General features: G+C 46.6%; 1 protein-coding gene across 2 annotated transcripts in view; it reads left to right on the top strand.

Moving 5' to 3' along the window:
* Nucleotides 1–23,102, top strand: part of LOC135304452 (synaptotagmin-like protein 2) — a 34,330-nt gene extending 11,228 nt beyond the window's left edge. Inside the window, exons 2-17 of one of the 2 annotated variants that reach the window (XM_064426841.1) lie at nt 347–903; nt 3,086–3,237; nt 7,803–7,896; nt 8,957–9,047; nt 9,220–9,313; nt 9,916–10,989; nt 12,365–12,463; nt 14,260–14,351; nt 14,771–14,872; nt 16,869–17,038; nt 17,192–17,294; nt 17,937–18,098; nt 18,816–18,894; nt 19,441–19,540; nt 19,782–19,987; nt 21,448–23,102. In XM_064426841.1, the coding sequence (XP_064282911.1) occupies nt 803–903; nt 3,086–3,237; nt 7,803–7,896; nt 8,957–9,047; nt 9,220–9,313; nt 9,916–10,989; nt 12,365–12,463; nt 14,260–14,351; nt 14,771–14,872; nt 16,869–17,038; nt 17,192–17,294; nt 17,937–18,098; nt 18,816–18,894; nt 19,441–19,540; nt 19,782–19,987; nt 21,448–21,593 (2,865 nt within the window). In that variant the 5' untranslated portion in view covers nt 347–802 and the 3' untranslated portion in view covers nt 21,594–23,102. Of the gene's footprint in view, nt 1–232; nt 904–3,085; nt 3,238–7,802; nt 7,897–8,956; nt 9,048–9,219; nt 9,314–9,915; nt 10,990–12,364; nt 12,464–14,259; nt 14,352–14,770; nt 14,873–16,868; nt 17,039–17,191; nt 17,295–17,936; nt 18,099–18,815; nt 18,895–19,440; nt 19,541–19,781; nt 19,988–21,447 lie in introns of those variants that run through there. The other variant, XM_064426842.1, reaches the window with a different exon arrangement.
* Nucleotides 23,103–23,750: the final 648 nt, after the last annotated feature.

Here is a 23,750-nt window from a genome sequence, read left to right as displayed (position 1 = left end):
AATTGTTTTACAAAGGTTGGCTGCTTATCCTTGGTCTCATTGAAGGCATAAAGAAGTGAGGTTAAGAAGAATGGAGGTAAAAAGCAAGCAAGCAACTTGGTAATTTATATACATATTTTGTTTGTGGCACACTGAGTCAACTGTTTATTTGTTAGTAGGAAAGGGCTAAAATAAAACAACGTCTTGGTTAGGTTAATACCACGTGAGGAGCTCTAGGACGGGGAGGAAAGTAGGGCAGCTTGTTTTGGAACTTGTGCTGGAGAACAAATAAAAACCCCCAATGCACACATTCGCTTACCATATGTCATGCTTATCTCAAAGGCATCTCGGTGCTATTTCTTTGCAGGGATGCTTGAACTGCACAGAGCAGATTTCCCTGTCGAGGAGAGCGCATGCCGGAGGTGCTGGGGTTGCTGCTGGTGAGAAGAGCTTTGGTGCCTGCTGAGGCAGGAGCTTGCTGCTCCCCTGCTTCCCTCTGGGACTGACGCTGGCGTCCGGATCGCTGCAACCCTGCCCGAGGAAAAGCAAAGGAGCCCAATTGTGCTGAGAGAGTTTTCCTGGCAGGGGAAGGCATGCAGTGCAGAGAGCTGTGCCAGCCAAGAGCCTGGAAGTGCAAGTCCAGGTGCTAGGGCGAGTTCCACCCAAGCCATGCTGTGGTGACTCCTTTCTCTGCAGCGTGCCTTGCTCAGCACCAGGGCGGCTCTGAGGGGCTGCCCATGGCCCTGTGCCAGCCTGGGCTGGATTGCTGCCTGCTCTGTCCCTGCTTGAGCCCTCTGAGGAGCTGAAGAAGACAGCAGGGAAGATGTTGGACTTGAGCTTCCTGACCGAAGAGGAGTATGAAAAGCTGATGAAGGTTCTGCAGAGAGATGCAGAGCTGAAGAAGAGGGATGGGGATCGCATCAGGTGAGCGCGTGTGTGAGAGCAGGGTGTGAGCTTCCCTTGGGGAAGACTTTTTCATTTCTTTGAGAGAGGAGCACGTGTGTGTGTGTGTGAACAAGGAGAGGTGCAGGTTACAGCAGCGCCGTCCCTTTTGCTCAGACCCTGATAGATCTTTTCATTGTACCTTGTCTTTCTCAGCCATCCTTCTGTTGCTGCTGTCCTCTCCTTGCAGGAGAGGACTCTCCTTTTGAGTTAATCATCAGCCCTCAGAGATGCCAGGGGCAGTCACCCCTTTCCTGTTTGGTAGAGGAAGATGCTGATTTCTTGGTGGCAGAGGTCTGAACAGGGGAGTAGCTGCTACCTTGTTTTACTCACCTGGTAGCACAGAAAGGCTACACTATGGTGTGTTTTAAAATGAAATTTTACAAAATGAGATTTTACATCCCCTTCTCTGTTTTATGTTGCCCCATTGCTTTTTGAGATGTGTGTGTGCACCATCTGTCATACAGAGAGGGGTGATTAGAGGCTGCATGATCTGCCAGAGGTTTGCAGGGAGCTGCTCCAGAGCCAGGGGTTCTGGCTCAGTGCAGCTCCTCTGCCACTGGCCATCCTGGAGCTCAGGTCTGGTTGATCAGGATTGCTTGTTGCTGCTGTTGCTTTTAAATGCCAGCCATTAGACCATCTGGGCTGACAGTGTGCACCAGGCTCAGGGAGCTGGCACCAAATTCTCCATGGCAAGAAATTAGTAACTCAGTGGGTGTGGGTGGCACTGTGCCATTTCCCCCAGCTAAGGATATGAGTCTTTGATTGCTGTTGAGCCAGAAAAAGAGTAAGCCCCATACAGAAAGGATGCTCAAGGCTTGAAGAGGGAGCAGAAGCTTTGCTGCAGGCTCCTGGGAGCCTGTGTGCCCTGGCCTCTGCTTGGAGGTGGGAGCTGGGGAAACAACTGGAAGCCAAAGCCTGGAATTGCGGTGTGTGTGTCTGCATGCTCTTCTTACCTCTCCTCTGAGTTGAAACAATTTCAAAAAGGCTTGCTTTTATTTATTTTGGTTTTGTTTGTTTGTTTCTGAAATGGAGTAAATTTTCCCTCTGAAATGGATGTTTGGTAAAAAGAGTGTTTGGATTATTTTGGCTTTGTTTCACTTCTCTTTGAAAGCTGTTGCACAGAAGGCTTTGATTTGGGAGTGAAGTGAATTAGAGCCCCAGAGCCCCTTGCTGTCAGTTTGGTTTCCTGCAGTAAAACATGTTTGGTTTCAACACAACCTGCCTGCTGGGCAAAATGAAGTCATGGCATTTCCTTGATCTGCTGTCAGTAAGAGTAAAATAACTATTTCCTCTGGCCCAGCACCTTGAGACCCTCATGGAGGCAGCGCAGCCCTGGTTGAGATGGGAACTTCTGTTGAGTCCCCAGGATGGCCTGCAGGGGCTTGAGCCCAGTTATCCCTGCTCCCTCCTGGCCTTTAGGCAGTCAAATGGGACCCTTCAAGGCTCCAGGGTTATCTGGGGGTTTGCCCCCTTTTCCTGCTGAGGAGGGAGCTTCCTCTGGCTTCCCAGGTTCCACAGGAGCCCTGAACTGTGGTGAGCTGTGCCAGCTGCAAGGCAGATAATTCAGGATTAGAGTGCAGAGCACTGATAGGTTTAGGTGCCAAAAACCAGCCCTGGGTGTGCCCAAGAGAGGAACAGTAGGAGAAGCCATGCTTAGCGGGGAGAGCTAACCATGCAAGTGCCAAAACAGGCATGGCAGGGGGAGCAGGGAGAGGAGCAGCATCCAGGGAGAATGCTGCAGGGACAGGTTTCTTCTCTAAATATCATTATTTGTTTCTGTGGTTTGGAGCAAATTTGATCCAAAAGGTTTTGCTATAAATAGATTAATAAGCAAATAAAATGGAGAAGTGAAAGACAGACAAACAGCCCCACCCCTTCCTTAACCCTCAGGGCAGACAAGCAAGTGGACAAATCTCCTTGCCAGGTGAATGATTTGGATTTGTGAAATCTGGAAGAGGTGAAAGCCTGTGTTTACAAGGTGCTGTTACCATTCCAGATAAAGAGTAAATCAGCTGCTGTTTTAATGCTGGTTTGGCTCCAGGGATTGCAGAGAATAATCTCTGGATCCTTCGTAGTGTCAGACAGGTGAACCCATGGACATATTGCAAAGGTGGCTCAGGGGAAGATGTGTTTGGTGTGTAATGCTTGCCCTGCCTTTCAGGAGGATACAAGGCTCCATCACAGATGAAAAGAAGAAGAAGTTTGTGACAGGTGAATGGTTTTCAGAAGTGAAGGCAAAACGGTTCCAGGAGGACTTGGCAGGGCCGGATCTACTTCGGGCATCAATTAGAAGGAAAAAGGGCAAGCTAGAAAGTAAGTATGTAAGAAAGTTAGTGCACATCTCAATAAAACAAATTGATGGACCAGAAAAAAATTGGTCCAGGGTGGGAGTGTCCCTGTACTGGCAGTCTGTTGAGTCCCTGTGTTGTGATAATGGGATTATATGTTTTCAGAAAAACATCCCTTGTCATCAAAATCAGGTCCCAAAGAAAAAATTACACTGTGGCTGAGAACCAAGGCAAAAGCCATGTGCAGTGAATGCCTTTTCCCCACTTCAGCTTCTTTTTTCTTTTTTTTTTTCCTTCTTTTTCCCAAAATTTCTGTTTGCTGGAGGTCATTGGTGTAATTTCTTACCACAGAAATAAAAAGAGAAGGGGATGTTTCTGGCATTAAGCTGACATGTGTGGGTCAAACACATCCCCCTGCCCCAGTTCCTGAAGTGGTCTGACATGAGCTGCTCTCACAGGCCTCTGGAGTGGGGAGATGGTCACATTTCTGCACAGGGTGCCTCTCTCCTCCTGGCACATGTTTGCCCACTGGAGATGCATTGTCCACGCATCACTTCTTACATGGAAATAATTCCAAGGCAAAATGTGGTTTTCTGAGTAGAAAGGGCCCAGTGTGTGCCCAGGCTGTGTGCCACGTGTGCTGACTGGAAGCAGATGTGTTGTTTGATGTGCAGATAAACTTCCATGGTGCTGTGTAAAACAGATCACAGCAGACTTGTCAGCTCAGGGCAAGAGATCAGCCCTGTGTGAAACAAGCAGGACTGTGCTTAGAGTCCAAATGTAACTGGCCTGGAGCTGGGACCTTGTGCTGAACGTCTGTACAAAGCAGAGCTGGGGATGATTCACGTTGTCCTCACCATGGGGACAGGCCAGCAGCCAGTGTCACACAGGCTCCTGGTGGCTTGTCAGGGTGGCAGTCACAGATCCCCCCATGGCTGGGGAGTTATTTAATTACTGGCTGCTGCTGCCCTGGGGAAGTCTTGGCGCTGACAGGCAGCTCCAAGCAGAGCCTGCTGCTGTCTCTGACAAGGTCCCCATGGCTGGGCTCTGATTTTGGCAGTAAAGGCTGCAGCCCCTGGCAGAGGGGCATCTGTGCAGCACTCAAATGTCATCTCCAGCAGTTCAGTTCAGCCACCATCCCTGGGCCCAGCTTCCCCCTCCTGACAGGGGAGCAGCAGTATAGGTCACTCCTTTGGTGAAACTCCTTGGCCAAGATGTGTCTGCAGCAGAATTGCCTGGATTTAGGGTACTCCTCCTTGCTCCATGTTATTAGAAACATTCTGAAAGCTAAATGCTGACTAGGGACTTCACTGAGAGCCTCATTTTCTTTTTGCTCTTTACCTACCCCTGACAGCTCTCATAACTTGGCACAGATTCATTGGAGCCTCTCATGCAGAACTGGCCCATCATATTTCATATGAAGTTGCTTTTATCCTTGGTGTTATGAATTCATGATGTCATTAAATTTACTATTTTATCATACCTCCAGAATGCTAAAGCATATAAAACCTTTTCCATCTTGGCAGAAGTGCCTGGCTTTGCTGCAGAGCATGCTCTCCTTTTTGAGGATGTGCATTTGTGTTTGCACTCTCTTGGCATGAAGAGGCAGAGCTTCAGCAGCCTCTGCCAGCACCCAGGTCAGGCAGATGCTCTGCAGCCCAGCCAGCAGCCTGCAGTGGATAGGATTGTCTGCCCTTTGCCTTGCACCCTTAGCTCTCTGCCCACTTCAGGAAAGCAGAATTTGAAGTACTGTTGGTTTTAGATTTGGCCTTGAGGGCTGATGTGCACATATCAGATGATGTCTCAGGTCATATATAAAATAATCTCCTTACTAAAGCAGCAGAATTATGCAAGAGTCATTGCACGTCCATTGTTTGACTAATGCTGTTTTAAGAAGGAAGAAGCAAATGTTATTAAATTACTGTAATAGTTATGTCTAGATTTAGCCTTTGTTCCTTTTTCGACTTTTTTTAATTCCCTTTTCCCTCTACTTGTATTCTCAGACTTATTTTGGTAAAGCACAGGAATAACATGTGACTTTATTCCTTCCTGTTACTTTTTCCACTGCCATTTTACATCACTGGTTGTGCATCAAGATTCTGCAGCTAATATATTCACCTTAGATGAGATAAGGGCCTTTTCTTGCCATATTGACACCTTTTATCCTTCCCCTGGAAAGATCAGTCATTCACCCCTGCTGGCTTTCAAGGTGATGAAGGGGTGCGTGTTCATTTAGTCAAATCTATGTTCATAACACCTGATTTAAGGCTTTGGAGTTAAATCTGTGTTAGGGAGTGAAATGAAAAACATTCCTTCATGGAAAAGCCCCACAGAGATAATTTCTGGCATTCTCTGTGCAAGGTAAGTGGAGGGGTAGAAATGTGTGCTTGCAAAGGAAAATTCCCAGTGATTTTTTCTGGAGGAGAGTTTTAGCCTTCAGAGAGGAGGGCTGTGGGGATCCCTAAGGGTTTTCACAGCTGGTATTGATTGTAGTAGAAAACATTAGTCATGGGCAGTAATACAAATCTATAAAACACATAGCTACCCTATATTTAAATGACAGCCTGCAGAGCAGCACAGATGGATGAATTTGATGATAACTTCTCCTTGTGCTTATGTGCAATATTGAGGGCTAAAAATCACCTACGAGAGACACCATTTTATCCACCTGCTGTGGCAAGTGAGCCCTGATGCACAGGTAGTTATCAATGTCCCAGCACTAAGAGTCTTTGTTTTAGAGTGGTAGGAAATGAGTAAGAGTGTTAGAGCAGGAGTGCCTGTCAATTTTATACAAGTATAAAAATGCATGTATAGGCAAGTTAAACTGGTCAGGCCACTCCTGATTTCTGTTGGAATTTGCTTCTTACATTGTCTCATCCTAAAGTTAGCAAAGGCATATTGCTTGTCTTGATGGATTGTAATGTACAGAACTGTTTGTGGTGGTAGGAACCAGGCATAGCTGTGTCGGTGGCTGAGCCATTTCTAGGGCAGGGATTTGGATGGGTGGAAGTGTAGGCTTCCTGCTGCCTCTGCCAGCCAGGAATGAGGAGCTCTGTCTGGGGGGGAAGTGTCAGTGAAGAGCAAGTACAACACAGAGCCTTGGCAAGTGGGATGAGAAATGAATGCAGTCTTTGGTTGTCAAGGTCTTTTCAACCATGACAGGCAAAGGGAAAGTGTGGGAGCTCTGTGTTTGGATCCTTTACTTCCAGCACAGCTACCTGCTGGCACCTCCCTCCCCCAGTCTGAGGCAGAAGAGGAGGATGTGGCTCACTGTATCAATAAATCTCCTCAGTGTGCCCTGCTGTGCCCACGTGCCATGGCCAGCACGTGCCACCAGCCATGCCTTGGGTTCTGTCTCCTAAAACAACATTCAGTGATGTCTTGTGCACATCAGTGCTGGCATGGGCAGAAGAGTCCCTCTGTCAGAAACATGCTCTAAAACTGGCTCATTCTTACACAACCAGGCTCTTGTTTTCCAGCAGGAGCAGCTCCCTGAATTCCCACTGCTGTGGAAACCACAGGGCCCCGCTGTGTGCCAGACATGCAGCCCTAGTGCACAGAGCTCTGAGCAGTGCCTGCTCTGTTCCTGCACCTCAGGCCAGCTGCTGGGAGGGCAGGAGGATTGGGAATGCAGCATTTTTCTCCATAGGAATGCACAGGCAAGGGGAATCTTTGGCTATTCCTGTGATTGCAGGCTGGCTGTGCTGGATGGCACCACCAGGCAGTGTTGAGTCTTGAGCCTTCTCACCAGAGTGCTGGCCTGCTCTTGGGCCTCAGGAGGTTTTCCAACCAGACAACAAGCAAGGCTATACTGTTTAATGTTACTTCTGAACCCTCTGACCTTCTTTTTCGATTGTATTGTTTAATTAAAATATATCCTAAAATGGTTTGGCAGTTCTTGCAACAGGTAGATTTTCTCTTTAAAATAGACTTGGCTGCATGAATAAATATGTGCAGATCTTGTTGACCAGACTAAGCTTACTTTTTATTCACTGTTTAAGAGTTTAATCCTTTTGGTTTTGCAGTGGCAAGAAAACCCATTTGCTAACAAAATATCTAATGCAGCATTATACCCTGCAGTCTGTTGTAAAAGTTACCATCCTCTATTGTTTTTAATTTGGGGTCTTTGGGAACTCACAAGATACAGCTGGGCCTTGTGCCAGTAACAATAACAGGGATCTCCTCATTAACTGTATTGGCCTCCTCCTTTGTTTGCCAAGATCGGATGACTTGAGTCAAAACAGGAAATGGCTGAATTTAAATCCTGGAACAGATTAACTTTATTGACAGTCAATGGCAGTGTCCTGTGGAGGTTTCCAGTGATGTGACAGCTCCTGGCACGAGCTGGGCATTGGGCAGCTTTGTCCTCTTGGACCTGTGGGGTCTGGAAATGCCTTTGCTGCCCTGGGACCTCCCATCCTTGGGGAGAGGAGGCAGAACCCCTGAAACCCTCTCCTCTTAAACCCCCAGGGATTGTGCTGGTGGAACTCTTTTTCATTGGGCAAAGCATTTTCTTACCCCAAACAAAACACACCAAACATGACAAGTTTAATGAAATGTCATTTCTCAGTTGTCTCTGTTGCATTTCAGATGAGGCCAACAAGCACATCCAGACAAGTGTGGAAAGCAAAGCTGCCACAAGCCCTGCCTTTCCTGAGGACATTGCTGATGCAGGAGAGGGAAGGTAACACTGCTGCATGTGCAGTGCTCAGGCTGCTGCTTCTAATGAAAATTGAATGCTCCCCATTAAACCCTGGTCTCTGAGTTTCCAAGACTCTATAAGTAATATGTTCTATATGATATTTTAAAGTCGTTCTAGGAATTGTCAGAATATCAATCCACCCCTGATAATCAAGTGCTACTGTGCTTATCCCACAAAGCTCTTTCCCTGCATGATTTGATAAGGGATCAGTAAAATGGAAGCTGTCTCTAATGTCAGGATGTGCTGGTTAGTTTTTCAAAGTAATTATGGTTTTATTTGTTTAATTTTTGCTATGGAGCAACACTAACAAAATGAATGGTTTGAGGAAACTGCTCATTTCCTGCTGGTGCCAACCTTTGTGTCCAGTGCTCAGCACTTTCCATCAAGGCTTGGTAGGATTTCACATTGTGCTGACTGAGCAGAAACATCTATTAAAAGCACTCCAATGAGCAAGTCAGTGACCTCACTCAATATCCATGGACTATGGAGAAGCATTTAAAATATTCACATATTCATATATTGTTGTTGCCATCTTATTTGCCTTTTTTTTTGTCAGCAGAATGAGGAATCATTCTCCACAGGTGGCAGTTGCTCCAGTTAAATATTAAATATGGGCCTTGACAACACTTGGAAACCTCTTGCAGCTGATTAGTGGGTGTTGTTTAATGAAGGACCCAGAGGCAACAGGCTCTAGGTACTCCTGCTTTGCTGGCACAACACCCGGTGGTTTTTTTTGCAGGGGGTTGGTTAAATCCTGAAAAGCTAGCTTTGTTTTTCTCATTCAGTCTTAAGCAAGGTGTGGCCTGTTCCTTCCTGGGCCACAGCATAGAAATGTCTCTCGCTTCTGCATGGCCCTTGGGCTCTTCTGGCACTTCCCAGAAGGGGAAAGTCTGAATAAACCTAGTAGCTGACACACATTGTTTATATTGAGCAAGTTCTGCATCTGAGCGGAACTGAGGTGATGTTGAAGACTGCCTGAGAACCCAAACAGGCACATCATTACCACAGACCTCCTTGTTCAGGCTTTTCTCCTCTCCCACAGATCCAGTACACCTACTCTTGAAACCACAGAGGAGAGAATTTTGCCAAAACCAAAGCCAAGACTTCCTGTCCAGTTGCCTGCATTGTACAAGGTAGTACAGGCACAGCCTCTGCACTTTTGTTACTTCTTGGAGCCTCACAAAATCTATCCCTACTGACAGAGGCTCCACAGGCTGCCTGCCCTGGTGTCTCTGCTCATATAAAATATATTTTTTCCAGTCTTGCCAGTATTTTATACACTGATAAGATTTGTTTTCTGTTCAGAGATCCAGCATAGATGATGTCTCTTCCTCAGAGAGTGACACTGGAACGAGTCCATTTGTATCTGCCACAAACAGCTTTCCTTTGTCTGAAAAAGGTAAGTTTTTTATTCAGTGAGCTATTGGTGCTTTTATTACTCAACATCAAACACCAAGAGACAAGATGCTTTTCAGTGTGTGTACAAATAAATAACAAATAGTACCGTGGCATATAAGAATGGGCTGCCAACACTGTGAATTACAGGCAGGGCAGCAGGGACCAAGGCAGAAAGCAATCTGATGAAACTTCTCCAGGCTCTCAGTACACATTGAACTGAGTGCTTGGCTCTCAGCTATTTAATCCAGAAGAGGACTTACCCTCTCTTGACTGTATAGTGTAGTTTTGGAACATAGCAAATAACCAGCAAGGAACCTGTCAAATTGAAAGGAAACCTGCAAACAAATCCACAACTTGCAGCAACAGTTTAGAGCTCAGTGGATTTTTTGTGTGCCCTGTTGCAGGGAGGACTGGGGTTTTCAGGACTTTCTTCAGATGGAAGGGAGCTTTCTAGAGTCTGAATATGGAAAAGCGTTAGGAATATATATTGATGATTTCTGAAAATTCCCCCCGTCTTCTCATTGAGAAATTGCAGCCCAGACCTTCTGGGGAGATTGGATGTGATGCAGTGGGACAGGCTCTGAGCCTTTGTTGTTGTTGTAGGTCATGGAGTATCTCCACTGCCCACCAAGCCTTCAGAGGATGCTGTGCCTCAGCCCAGCACTGCAGCTGGAGGAGAAGCTGCTAGTGGGGCCAATGGCACCACAGAGGGGCCAAAAACTCCACCTGAAGAAACTTATCCTCCCAGCAAAATCCCAGTTAAGAAGAAACCGAGCAGAACCTTCCCCAGATGTGAGCAGGCTGTGAATCACGTGGGGCCGGCAGAAAACAGCCTGGCAAAGGAGGAGTCAGTGGCAGGCCCCAGAGCACTGCCCACAGCAGGGGACAGCAGCCGGGCTGGCAGGCAGGCAGCGAACTACACCATCTCATCCATGAGTAACAAGGAGGAGGAGATCGGCCTGGACCGCGAGCACTTCAGGAACCTGAGGAAGTTTTGGGAGAAGGGAGCAGACGCGGTGGCAGACGCTGGGCAGCTCAGGCTGTGCCGCTCGCTCTCCCTGCAGGCTGGGCGAGGCCAGGGTGCTGAAGGGAAACCTGGTGCCTTCACCAAAACGAGGACCCCCCACAAAAGGACAATAACGCTGTCTTCCAGCGAGGAAGAGCCAAGCTACGCCACTCCTGCGAGGAAGGGCTCAGCTTCTGTCACTCCCAGATCCACGTGTGCCAAGAGCAAAGGGGGCCTGGTTACAAGAAATGACTTGCTGAGTGAAAGCAATGGGGAGGTGCTGGTGTCAGAGGAAGAGAAGGTGGTGCAGCACTGCTCCAAGAAATCCAGACTGCCTGTGCGAGCGCCCTCCATCCAGCTGGAGTCGCCCACCAAGGAGGTGTGTGGCAGCACAGGGACACCCGTGGAGGAGCTGCTCGTGGCAGAAGACCACAAGCCCATGGCGAGGTCCCCGGCCAGCAGGGTGCAGATACTGATCGAGCCTGTGCCCTCTGATGGTGAAAGTGATGGTGAGAAACAGGAAAGATCTGATTTGGGCACTCAAGACAACATGGAAATAAATGGAGAGCTACCTGAGGAAAAAATGTGCAAGTCTTCAGACCAGCCAACACCCAGTGAACCATCTGGAGAGAGAGAAGCTGTTCAGGGAACAGACTCAGCTGTTTACTCAGGTACTGAGGGCTGTGACTGCCCCCTGTGAGATCCAAATAGAGAGCCATCCCTAAGCTGGTTTTCTTCCCTAACCCTTCTGCATTGTGCACATTTTCTTCATCTGCCCATTTATCCTATATTGCAATTTGTGCAGAGTTAGCTTGTGTAGAATGTGTTCTGCAAACAGCTCTGGAAACAAATTTTGTGTAGCCTAGTGCCATGTTCCCTTGCTTTCCTCCCCACTCCCAGCCCCTCTGCCTTTCCTGCAAGCACCTCACCTTGGGACAGCCCTCCACTGCCTCCAGCACACCACAGGAACTCACTTTATTTCACTCACTGGAAAGATTGTATTTTCTTCAAATGTGGGACTGGAAGAATTCTTTGTGGTAGTAGAGATAAATCTAACACAAATAGAAGAAATAAAATATGAAGCAAAGTGTTTAATAAATACACTGGCTCTTAGAGTACCTTGATATAGCCACTGGCTTGTCAGTGCCTAAATTACATTTTGTGGATTTTTTTTGGAATGCACAAGTGAACTTTGATATTAAACTTTAAGCAAAGTGGACTGAACAAGGAGTCTGATCTTTCTGGGTTCTGATACCATGTTCACAACCATGATGGTGTCAATAGCATCACCGTTTTAGCAGCCTCTTCCTCTGGAATTGATGGGCTCTTGTAGTGACTATTACTGCGAGAAAACATTATTGTTATTTGCAATTCACTTTACATTTGGGCTCTGATCACCCACAGCTCTGCTCTCTTCCAAGCAAAGACCTATAAAGAGAGAGAATCTTCCCTTCTTTTTCTAAATTTTCTGTCGTCATGTACCTGGATAAGACCTGTTTGAGAGGACTTTCCACAGACTCATCTGATTTTTATTTTTTAATTGTGTAATTTCTTGGCTTATTTCCTACCTCATATAACATTCCTATGAAAATCCTGAATTGCGCTTCTGGCCATTGTAAATATTTTCTTTATGGAATATTTTGGGTTATGAAAGACATCTAAGATCATTAGGTCCAACCATTTATACACTAGATCATTCTAGTATTTCTCAGGGCTTTTTCCTTTATTAACTCATTTATTTCAGGATGATATTAGCAGATGGCTCTGTTCCTCTGAAAGCTCTTCACAAGAGTTGGTCTGTCTTGGGGACTGGGTTAACCCAGTATTTACATTTCCTGACACAGTGTGAAGAGGTTTTCTCAGGGGGGACATCAGAGCACCTGGATGATTGGGAAGCAGCCCTGTGCAGTGTGACTGCAGTGTGCTCTGGACAGAGGGACCAGGGGAGGCACACACACACACACACACACACACACAGGCTGTTGATGCACTGCCCATTGGTGTTTATTTATTCACCGTGTTGATTTGGCTTTTTGTGTATTCCAGAGGAAGATGGGGATCATTCTCCTGCTGCTCAGGCACTGGCCCGAGCAAATAGCATTAATCTTGCAAAGAGCATGGTGAACATTTACACAACCACAGAGAGTGAGTAACATCTTCCTTTCTTCTTTTTGGTTTACATTTGCTGAAGGTAATATATTATGCCAGTTTTTCATCACCATGCTTCTGTGCATGTACCAGGCTAGGAAAATGACATATTGTTTCATCATCAAATTAGAGAGTTTATACTGCCTAAAATTAAATTCAGAGCCAGGAAATTAGAGCTAGATTGATGGTTTGTTACTTCAGCAAAAACACAAGGGCTTCAAAGGGTTGGCAAGAAGCTTGTGCTCATCTCTCCTGTTCCTGCACGAGGCTGTGGGATCTGCTGGCAGCCTGGGGATTGATCCGAGGTGCCAGACCTGGGGCCAGCTGTGACTCCTGCTCATGAGGCCTCTCCCTCACCCAGAGCAGAGCCCGTGGCTGCACTGGTGTCCCCAGCTGGGACATGTTTTATGGTGACAGTCTCTTCCTGAGAAACCCAGAGAAGCTGAGGAGAAGGCAACCAAGGAAGCAGCAGCCTGAAGGAGCCCAAGAAAGCTGCAGCCATGGAGAGCACCTGAGGGAAGGCAGCAGCAGCCTCTGTGCCCGAGAAAGCCAGTGACAATCCCAGAGGGTGAAAGCTGGCAAGCCCAAAAAGACAGCTGAGAGCTTGCCTCAGAGGGAAGTGGTGAGGCCAAGGCTGCCAGGACTGAAATGAGGAGCATGGGAAGGCAAAGGCCGAGGAAAGGCAAAGGTAAAGCCACTCAGAGGCTTTGATTGAGCCAGGTGAAGTCAAGGCTGGGTATGGGAGGGAGGCAGCTTGCTGGCAGGTCCCACTGCACAGCCCTGGGGCTGTGCCCACCCTGGGGCACCTCGTGCCAGGCACTGCCCCATCACGGGGTGCTTGGCATGTCACTGGGCACTGGGCTCAGAGCTCCAGGCCCCACATTGCTGTTCAAGGACATGGTCTCCACCAAGACAACCAAGATTTCAGCTTCCCCTTATCTAGACCCCCAACCCTCATCCTTGGATACCCTCCTGTAACAGTTACAGTTTCATGTTGGCAGTATAGCAAATAATCTGTGGATACTATTAGTTATACAAGGTTGGAAATAAAAACAGTAAATCTCAAATGAATGGTAAATCAAGAATCTCTTGGGCATTTTGAGCACCAAAAAATGTATCATCATGCCTAAAATGCCAAACAAGTGTGTATATGAAATGTATCTTCATGTACATTTATCTTTCCAAAACAAATTCTTCTGGGATGGAGAAAAAAGATACAAAAACTAAGTTTTAGTTAGACATTTAAGCAGTACAGTAACCCTCTTTCTATTGATAGGAAACTTTCTAACTTTCTTCTTTTAGATAATCTGGTTGTTGTCCACCTCTGTGTGTAGCAGAGTATTTGAGAGTGTATGCAATGGTGAAGTTGTGGGTATAAATATTTTAGTGCTCTTTTCTACAGGGCAGTGTTCTCTGAGATAAAAATGTGAACATGATTGGTTTCTTTGACAAGGAGGCAGATTTGGGTGGATCTAGTGTAAATTCAGTCTACACAAAGCAGGCAACATCATCGTCCTTGTGCCGATGAGGGAATTAGATGAGCCACTAGAGGGAGTTCCACACTCCCACGCAGTGAATGCAAAAGCACTGAAAATATCTCCGGGATGTTAATTAGCAGTTTTTGTCTTGGGGAGGATCAGCTTCAATGACAGGTGACACAGACAGAGCAAGTAGGTAGTACTCCAGTGCCTTCCACAAGCTTTTCCTCCTTCCTTGTGCCCTTTAATAAAAGTGTGACTTATAATTTCCTGATTCTGACAAGCTATCTTGATGCCTTTTTTCTGTACCTGCAGCATACAATAAACCTCATTTGATACCACATCAATTTCTTGAACCTGAAAGAGTCAAAGAACTGAGCAGATCCTCTCCACTCCTGTTGTCTGAGGTGGGTTGATGCCAGAAATGTCTGAAATAATATTCACAGCATCCCCTGAATGGCAGTGGGTGTCATGAGAATGTTTCTCCTGGAGACCAACAGCACTTGCTTTAGAGCGTGCCTTGGTTATGTCATGAATAAATGAGAAATGCCTTGAGAAAAGCACCCCCAGCAGCCCAGGGCAGCAGTTCCATCCTGGAGGATGTTGCCCTGTGTGTCAAGGCACGCTGTTGTTGCCCTTTCCTGGGGCACGCAGCTGTGTTTGGAGGCAGTGAACGATGACGTTCAGGGATGCCCTGGGGAGGCTCCCTGCGCTCTCCTAACCTCATCTCTGCTAATGGCACTCTGCTGAGCAATCCCTTTTTCTCTCCGGTGCTGCAAAGTGCTCCTTCAGCACAGCTTAAAGCTGCTTCTCCTTTTCTGAGCAGACGGAATCAGACACGGCCTCAGAAATCAGTGTCCAGCTGAGCAGGCACAAGAAGACCCCCAGCACTGGCAGCCACTCGTCTGACATGGCCTCCGTCTCCTCGGTAGGTTCTGACGTGGCCTCTCTGTCCCCTCAGTAGGTTCTGGCGTGGCCTCTGTCTCCTCGGTAGGTTCTGACAGGGCCTCTGTCTCCCCAGTAAGTTCTGGCATGGCCTCTGTCCCCTCGGTGGGTTCTGGCATGGCCTGTGTCTCCTCGGTGGGTTCCAGCTCCTGGCCAGGGCTGCTCAGCCCGCTGCAGTGACGCTGCATTTGGGCTGCTGCTGCTGGGGTGGCCTCCAGAGCAGCCTCTTGGTTTCTACATTGTTAAAGGAATAGGGGTGATGAATTACCTGCTCAGGTGCCACCTCAAAATAGAGACCCACTGAGTCATGGCTGGCCAAATTCCCCGCAAGCGACAGCCCCCTCTGCCAGGTGTGGATGCTCTGAGTCCTGGTGCTGCAGAAGCTGGGGAGGGGGTTTCTACGTGGGAAAATGAGGCACACAGCTCTTAAGGGACATGTTTGTGGTTCAGGATTGCAGATGGGTACCCTCTGCAAGCTCATCCTTTATCAGCAGGTAAGAGGGAACTCGGACAGCAAAAGCATGTTTTGGAGCTTCAGCTTCAGCAAAGCTTCTAAGGAAAGCTGAAAAAAGCTGAATATGTTTAGTTGAGTGTTTTTAAAAGACTCCTTAGAGACAGTATTTGGGGAGGGAGCTGCTCAAAAGTGCTTGGATTTGCTGTGTTACTGTTATAGATTTCTCCAAGGAGTATATTTAAGATTTACAGAACATATGTGAAGCAAAACTGGTAGGGAGAGGTCATGAATGTAGATAAATATGTTAAATACTTTGAGGCACATGAGTTCTTCTCCTAATTTGGAGCATCTGGGACCTGCAAATGAGTCCAGGTCATGCAAGTGTTGAAAATCTCATTCAGGATTCTCTGCTGGGGTGAGCATCCTGATGGGATGGTAAATGCAGCTCCAAGGACTGACTGGAGATGTTTAGCAGGTTTTTGCAGGTTATAATAAAATTCAGAACCAAAGTAAGTCAGGAAAGACAGAGAAGAATTGGGTTAATTACTAGGAAGGTTTTTTGATAAATGTTCATGACTGTACCACAGAGAAGTGCCAAGAGGGTTAATGATTTGCTTTGTAAACAGCATTAGCTTTTATGATATCCTGTCAGGAATCATGAGTGATTGGTGCAAGAGAAAATTATCTCAGCTTTCTGTAGCTGAGCTTTGCTTGTGCTTTGTGACTTTCTATCAGTGAAAGACAAAGACCTGAAAAAGAAGCCCAAGTTGTCTGGGGAAATTGCAGGTTTTTTTCTGGGAAAGCAAATAACTCTTGGGTGCCTAGCTCCCAAGAGTTATTTGCTTTTTCTCCAGATTTGTGTCTGGAGAAACCTCATGTTCCTGTGCCTTTGGGGCAAGCACAGGCTGTCTCTGGTGGGCAGTGGCTCTTTAGAACAGGGTTGTATCTGTTTTGTGCTGCTCCATGCACATTGTGAGTAAGCAACAAGATAGGAATAGTTCTTCCTACATTTCTAGTCTGATAGGGTTCTAATCAGCCTGTTTTGTAAAGGGATTGACAACTGTGTGACTATATCTACCTGAAATAACAAGTTCTTATAATATAGTTCAAGTTCTCTCAATATCTTTCTTTCTTAGAGATGAGATTGGGTCAGGATATCAGTTATTTGTTCTGTAAGCATTGGGGAGAGACATGTGTGGTCCCCCCAGGAACATCTGAGTCCATTTCCCAAAGTTTTGGGATTTAGGAGTGAAAAAACTTCTGTATTTCTTGAGCATTCATTGCTTCTAAGTTCTGGTCTAGGATAGCACATCCTTGTGAGACCCTTGTAGGGATTCCCCAGCCCTGGCTTGCTTAAGAGCAGCCACAGCTGTGAACCCTCTCTGTGTCAAGAGCACCACACTGCACAAGGGCAGGAACCCAGAGTTTTTCTCTGGGAATGCATTTCTCAGACTCTCATCTTTGTCCAGAATGAGTCAGACTGTGCCTGTTTCAGTGGCACTGACCTTGCTCTTCCCCCTGGCAGGTGAGTGGCAGTGTGCTCAGTGTCTACAGTGGCGATTTTGGGAGTGTGGATGCCCAAGGAACCGTGGAATTTGCTCTAGACTATGACGAGAAGAACCGGGAGTTCCAGGTCCACGTGTCCCAGTGCAAGGACTTGGCTGTCGTGGATGAGAAGAAAGGCAGATCTGACCCGTGAGTGAGGTTTTAGTGCCTTGTGCCTTCTACATTCCCAAGTTCTGTCTTCTGGAGGACTTCAATTTTCTTTAAATGTAATGGTTCCTTCCTGCCAGCTTCCTGGAGAGCTTGGCAATGTGGGGCAATATCCAACTGGAGTTTGTTTTCTAGGTATGTTAAAACTTACCTGCTCCCAGACAAAGCTAGGATGGGTAAGAGGAAAACGTCAGTGAAGAAGAGAACAGTGAACCCCATTTACAATGAGGTGTTACGGGTAAGAACAAGCACACACTCTGAAAACCTCTGTGGCAGTAGGCACCTCTGTCAGGCAGGTCTGGAAAGATCCTGCCTTCTTGGCCAGATTGTTTGCCTGCCTCCTGCCAGCACTGCACTGCTCTTCCCTGGGGTTTGAGAGGCCTGGGATGTTAAAGGTTCCTCTGCACCCATCTGTGTGGCACACAAGATTTCTCTGCCAAAACCACACAGATTTTTGGAGGCAATAGGGTCCTGCAGTCAGAGCTAGGGCTGTTTGTCCTCCCCCTTCCCTGGCATGCAGTCACAAGGCAGAGCACTGGTAAGAAAGGTCTGCATTATGTGATCATACTCATCAAAGCATAGAGGATTATTTAACAATGGCCAGGCCTGTGTTAATAATTCTTGAAAGAATATTGGTTTTGCCCTGTGATGAATGGAATGCCAGGTTTCCCTGTGCTCAGCAGAAAAGCTTTGTCAGGGCAGTAGTATTGCTACAGGACAAAAAAAGAGATGTTCAGACTGAAGCCATTCCATTGGTAGTGCATGTGTGGGGTGGGTTTGAGTGTCTCCGAGCTTATTCAAGCTTTTGAGTAGTTTATTTCTGTTTGTGAAAGAAACAGAAGAAAAATTTGAGCAACCTGATTTCTTTTTCTTCCTCTAGTATAAAATAGAGAAAATGGTGTTGCTGATCCAAAAATTAAATCTCTCTGTTTGGCACAATGATCCATTGGGACGTAACAGTTTTTTGGGAGAGATTGAAATAGACTTGGCCAGCTGGGACTGGAGCAACAGGAAACTCAACTGGTACCCACTGAAGCCCCGGGTAAGTGTCTCAGCTGCAGCCCTGCTTTCTGGCCCAGCCTGAAACCTTGAGGCTGGCAGTAGTCCTTCCTGACTCCTCTGGGTCTTTGGGTGGAGCAGAACAACATGAACTGCAGTAGGGAGCAACCCCTGGACACCTTAGTGCAGTTCAGTGCTCAGAGCAATGGCCTTCTCAGGTCTGTTTTGGTGACTGGTCTGCAGGGACACTTCCATAAATGCAACCTGACACTAATCACTGAAACTTTGACATGACTTTGCCATTCTCTCCACTCACATGAAGCCTTCAAAAACAGCAGACTCTTAAAGTCTTAAAAACAGCAGAGTACTAGGTGAAGCAGCTGATGTGCTTTGAGAGGTAAATATTCATGTTTGTAAAGCCTGTAGAGCTTCCTGCATGCTTCTGGATTCACAGGACTGATATGAGGTCCCTTTTAAGCAAATAGAGGACATTTATCTTTCAGAACAAAGATGCTTAATTATATCCAGCTGGGCATGTCTGGAAGGGCAGCCTTGTACTCTGAATCCTCAGGCTTTTGCTTCTGAGAGACTGAGTTTGAGAACAAAACCACAGAGAAATGACCTGCCCTAAGAGTGGGCTGCTCCACCATGGAAAATCAGAGTTTGTCCATTTGTGCTCCTCCACTGAAGTCAAAAGCTGTTTGCCTTGCTGTGTTTCCACAATCCTCCATTTAGCCAGTCATAACTCTTTCCATTTCAGAGCCTTTCTGCTGTTAATGGTGTGGATCACCGAGGAGTGATGAGTTTGTCCATTAAGTATGTCCCCCCTGGAAGCCTAGGTAAGTGTGGTTCGTGCATTAAGGGCTCCTGCCCAAGTGCAAACACACAGCTTGCAATGCCTCACCTGCTTAGGGGCTGCTTAAAGAGCAATCTCGTTAGAGAAAGATCTTAGAGATCAGCACAAAGGCAGTGTTTGACAGCACTGCCCACAGCCTACATCTGATTTCCATATCTGGATTTACTGTGAAAGTACTGGGGAGAGAGGAAAGGCTCAACAACCTCCAACTTATGAGCACGTGGGCACTGCAGGGTGCTGTGATGAGGTAGGAGCAGCACAGAACCCACGTTGCTGTGGGGCAGGCACAAGGTTGCTTTGGCTCAGCAGTTCCATCTCCTTTCCTGTGTGGCACAGCACTGGCAGGTTGTGCCAGGAGCCTCTGCAGCTGCAGCAGTGACAGAGCTGGCTGCAGTGCTGAGACCCCAGGGAAGGGCAGTGAGCACACAGGAGCCGTGTGGCTCCCACGGGTCCCTGGAGAGGAGCCCTGTCACTCTGGGAGCTGTGGCTCTGGCTGGCATGACAGCTTTTCTCCTCTCCTGAACGGCAGGGCCCAGGAATCCTCCCTCTGGCGAAGTTCACATTTGGGTCAAGGACGTCAAGGACCTGCTGCAGTTGCGTCCGTCCGGAGTTGACTCCTTTGTGAAGTGGTGAGTGCCTGGGCACGGTGCTGCTCCTGCCCTGGGCCCCTCAAAGGCTCTGCTGCCTGCTCTGCTCTCAGGCTCACCAAGCTGTGCCTCCACGCTGGAAAGCCTTTGTGTTGCACTGGGAGAAGTGTAGGGAAGAATTGCCCTTGTTATTCACCGGTAGGGAAAGTAGGGAAATCCTTGCTGTGATAAAGCTCTTGGTCATTGTTCAGTGCTTCACGCTGTGTGTTTTCTCCTCCCGAAGCTATGTGCTTCCAGACACCAGTAAGAAGAGCTACCAAAAGACCCGAGTCATAAAGAGAGACACGAACCCTGTTTTCAATCACACCATTGTGTATGATGGCTTCCATACGGAGGATCTGAAGGATGCCTGTGTTGAACTCACCGTGTGGGATCATGAAAAACTTACCAACCATTTCCTTGGAGGAATCAGGCTGGGCCTTGGGACAGGTGAGTATTTTCCTTTTTATTAACTCAGAACTGTTACTGTAGTGCTGAGCTACAAGGTAAAGTGGGAAGTACTTTCCTGTTGGAAAGAAATCAAGGTGTGGATGTGTTTGCAGGTCCCAGGACAGAGGAAGAGATGAATCTGACTTCATATTTCTTAGAAGGCTGATTTATTATATTATGATATTATATTATATTACAAATGCTATACTAAAGCTATACTAAAAGAATAGAAGACAAGATTTCATCAGAAGGCTAGGAAAGGAATGAATAATAAAAACCTGTGACAGAGAGTCCAACACAGCTGGCTGTAATTGGTCATTAAGTAAAAACAATTCACATAAGACCAAAGATGCACCTGTTGGTAAACCATCTCCAGACCACATTCCAAAGCAATCAGACAGGTGATTGTTTACATTTCTTTTCTGAGGCTTCTCAGCTTCTCAGGAGAAAAATCCTGGCAAAAGGATTTTCATAAAATATCACAGTGACACCAGGGACGAGGTGTCTCAGTAGCTGGAACCTGCACTGTGTCTTGAATGGAGGGGGCCCTGGTGCCATGGAAACAACTCTCTGTTCCCACATTTCTGCCAACATCAGATCTGAGGTCTGGCAAAACTCAAGAGAGTTTTCCTGCTGTTACAGGAAAACGGGCTGGATGACAAACCAACATTTCATTGGTGCTCCTCCCAGGGAAGAGTGCTCAGGGCTATCCCTGGAATGTCACACGGGACAGCACCACCTGGTGACTGTCCATCCTTGAGGTGCTCTCTGAGCGATCTCACAGTGTTGCAATCCAGGATAAGTGTTCCCTGGGGGACAAGGCTCATGGCAGCTGGAAGCTCTGCCTGGCAGCACACACTGGGGCTGTTGGATTTGCCTTATGTTCTCTGTTTTCCACCTCTAATGTCATCAGGTGGGTTGTGAACTCTCCAGAAGGAAGGGGCAACAAGAATAAGACATAAAAATACCAAACCCAAGATTAGCTGGAATCTAAATTTAGACTTCTCTCTCACTGACAAATAATTGGCACCTAAAATTTTGGTTGAATTGGAATGGATGTACACACTTTGTATTTTTGATTCCTATAGAAATGAAACAAGAGAATTTTGATGAATATTCCATCTTGTCCACAAGAAAATCTTTTAAGAGGAAAACCAAGCCTTTAAGACCTTTCTTACCATTCAAAAGACGCAGAAAGGGCTGGAGCCCAATATTGCTTTCCTTGGCAGATTATGTTCAGGGTTCTTGCATTTTGTGGCTTTTGCAGTGACTTCATTCTGAACTCTGGAGTAGAATGGGCATTTGCAAGAAAACAGGAGGTGCTCAGGGTGCAGCTTGCTGAGGGGGTGTCAGCAGCTTTTATATTAAGACATTGCCTTGCAGCAGTTGCATCCCACTGAGTATTTTTGCATGGAGTGGGAACTCTTCGTGTAGCTCCCAAAGTTTCTCATTCTTTCCAGGTTTGAGCTATGGCATCTCTGTGGACTGGATGGACTCCACACAGGAGGAGGTGGCCTTTTGGCAGGAGATGATGCTGGCTGCCAATGAATGGATTGAGGGATTGCTGCCGCTGCGCTCACTGGCAGGGAGGAAAAAGCTGAAATAACCCACTGCTGGTGCCATGGAAATGCCCAATGTGCTCATCAGAATTAGGAAAATTCCTGCACCAGGGAGGAATCCACAGGGCTGCAAGTGTCAGGGTAATAAGGCAGTTAATGGACATCACCTTGGAGGTGTTACTGTTCAGTACTAATCCACTCCCAGAGGACATGGAAGATGCCAAACTGATGCCATACACGATTTTAACAAAGAAGAAACTTAATTTGCCTTTGTGTTTAATCATTTATGCATTCAGTATATTTGAATCCCATTAAGCCCTGGGAACATTGGCAGAAGGAAAAGCAGATATGGATACTTTTTTCTTTTTACGATTTCTTGTGCCATTTTTCTTCCATGCAGAGATGTAGTTGTTCTGAAGGAGCAGCATGGTGTTATTCATACTCCCTGCAAGGGGTACACTTTGTACTTGGTGTACAATTGCTCCAAATCACCAGCACAGTTTGAGAATGGGAGCTTTGCATTTGTCACCCATGATAACACCTCTTTAACGTGAGGAAAATTGAGTTCCAAGGTGCATCTAAAGAAAGAGAGGACTATTTGCAGCAGAAAATGAAGAAACCTGAGGAGGATGACAATGAGGAATTTGATATATTAATTTCTTTGTGCTTTAATCTGAAAGAGTGCAGGGGTGCTTTTAGAGATAGTGGGATTTTGCAAGCAGGGACTGTTTTCCTGGCTTTCCCACAGGCTTCCTCAGAGACCTCAGCCAAGTCTCTTTGTGAAAGGAGAGTTTGAGTGCAATATAAACTAAAATGTTTGCCCAGATGTAAAATATGGGTACATTGCTAAGGGGCCTTTGCAATGCTTTGTGTGCAAAACATTTCAATATGAACTGAGGTAGGAGGCAGTGCCACGTTAGCCTGGCATCAGGGGTCAGGGGTGGAAGGTGACAACCTCACTGGAGCACGGGAGATCCTGGGAGCTGGGGGCAGAGGTGAGTGGGGAGTGAGTGAATGTGCAGGGAGTGCAGAGCTGCACATTCCTGGGGGTCTCCTGCATCTGCATCCCCTGCTGCCCTTCCCCTCTTCCTTTCCCCTGATGCCTGCTCGTGAGTTGTCAGTGGCTGGGATTCCCCTTTTGCCAGTAGCTTGCAAACAATCTTTACAATCTTTACATGTGGCACATTGACCGTGGTGGAGTGGTGTTGTGAACACATTTTGAATTGCAGCTGTGTAATTTCTATTCTGGATGTACATACTGTGATTAAATAGAATGTTTTTCTTTAGTCATCAGTCCTTGTACCTATTTTCATTGTGCTTCAAATAACAAAAAAGCAAAAGAGGTGTTAAATTTTGTTATGGCAAAATGAGGCATTTTTGCCAAAGGGCAGGTGAAATGTCAGGAAGAAATAATTTTTATAACTATCCTACTTTAGATTTTGGCTCTCTGATTATTTTTATATTCTTCTTGAATGGATTGATTTTATTTAACTCAAGCCTACTGTGAATTTTCAGCTTAGCAAAGATGGTTGTAAATAAATGAATGGAAAAATGTACACTTAGAGTAATAAGACTTTTTCTTTAAATGGAAACATTTGGGATATAATCAGCTTTCATGGGAAAAAAGAAAGAATTAACGTGTTTTTGCAGTTGGAAAAATACAATAATTGGAAATGCACCAGACACAGTAATAAAAGCACTAGGAGAGAGTCCACAGAGCAACAGAATTAAGCAGTGACTGTGTAATGAAGGAGCTGATACATCTGTAACATCAACCCACAAATACTTTATAGGGGGTCCAGCCTAACATGTTTTGTTTACCAAGATTTGGTCATTTATTACCTTTGTGGGATAAAATAACAATACTGGGCTACATTGAGAGTTTAACAAGAATATAATCTTTACCTTAGGTGCTGAACATGTGAATATTTGTACATGTGTGTGCCTGACCTGCTGAGGAGCCTGGTCTCAGGGGGGTTGAGCTGGAATTGATGTGCACATCAGTGGGTGGCTGGAGCCCTGCTGCAGTGCAGGTACCCACAGCACTGCTGCTTTCCTCCTGGTGCTTCCCTGTGCCCAGGGACAGGGATATTCCTGGAGGCAGAACCAGGAGGGGACAAAAAGGGGGTCAGTGGGCCAGTTCATCCCAGCAGAGTTACTTCTATGAACTTGGCACGGGACTTTGTGAGACTATTTTTGTATTC

This window comes from Passer domesticus, chromosome 7 (assembly GCF_036417665.1).
Source record: "Passer domesticus isolate bPasDom1 chromosome 7, bPasDom1.hap1, whole genome shotgun sequence".
Classification (NCBI taxonomy): Eukaryota; Metazoa; Chordata; class Aves; order Passeriformes; family Passeridae; genus Passer; species Passer domesticus.
The sequence above is the reverse complement of the archived record's forward strand: the minus strand, read 5'-3'. Positions and strand labels throughout refer to the sequence as shown.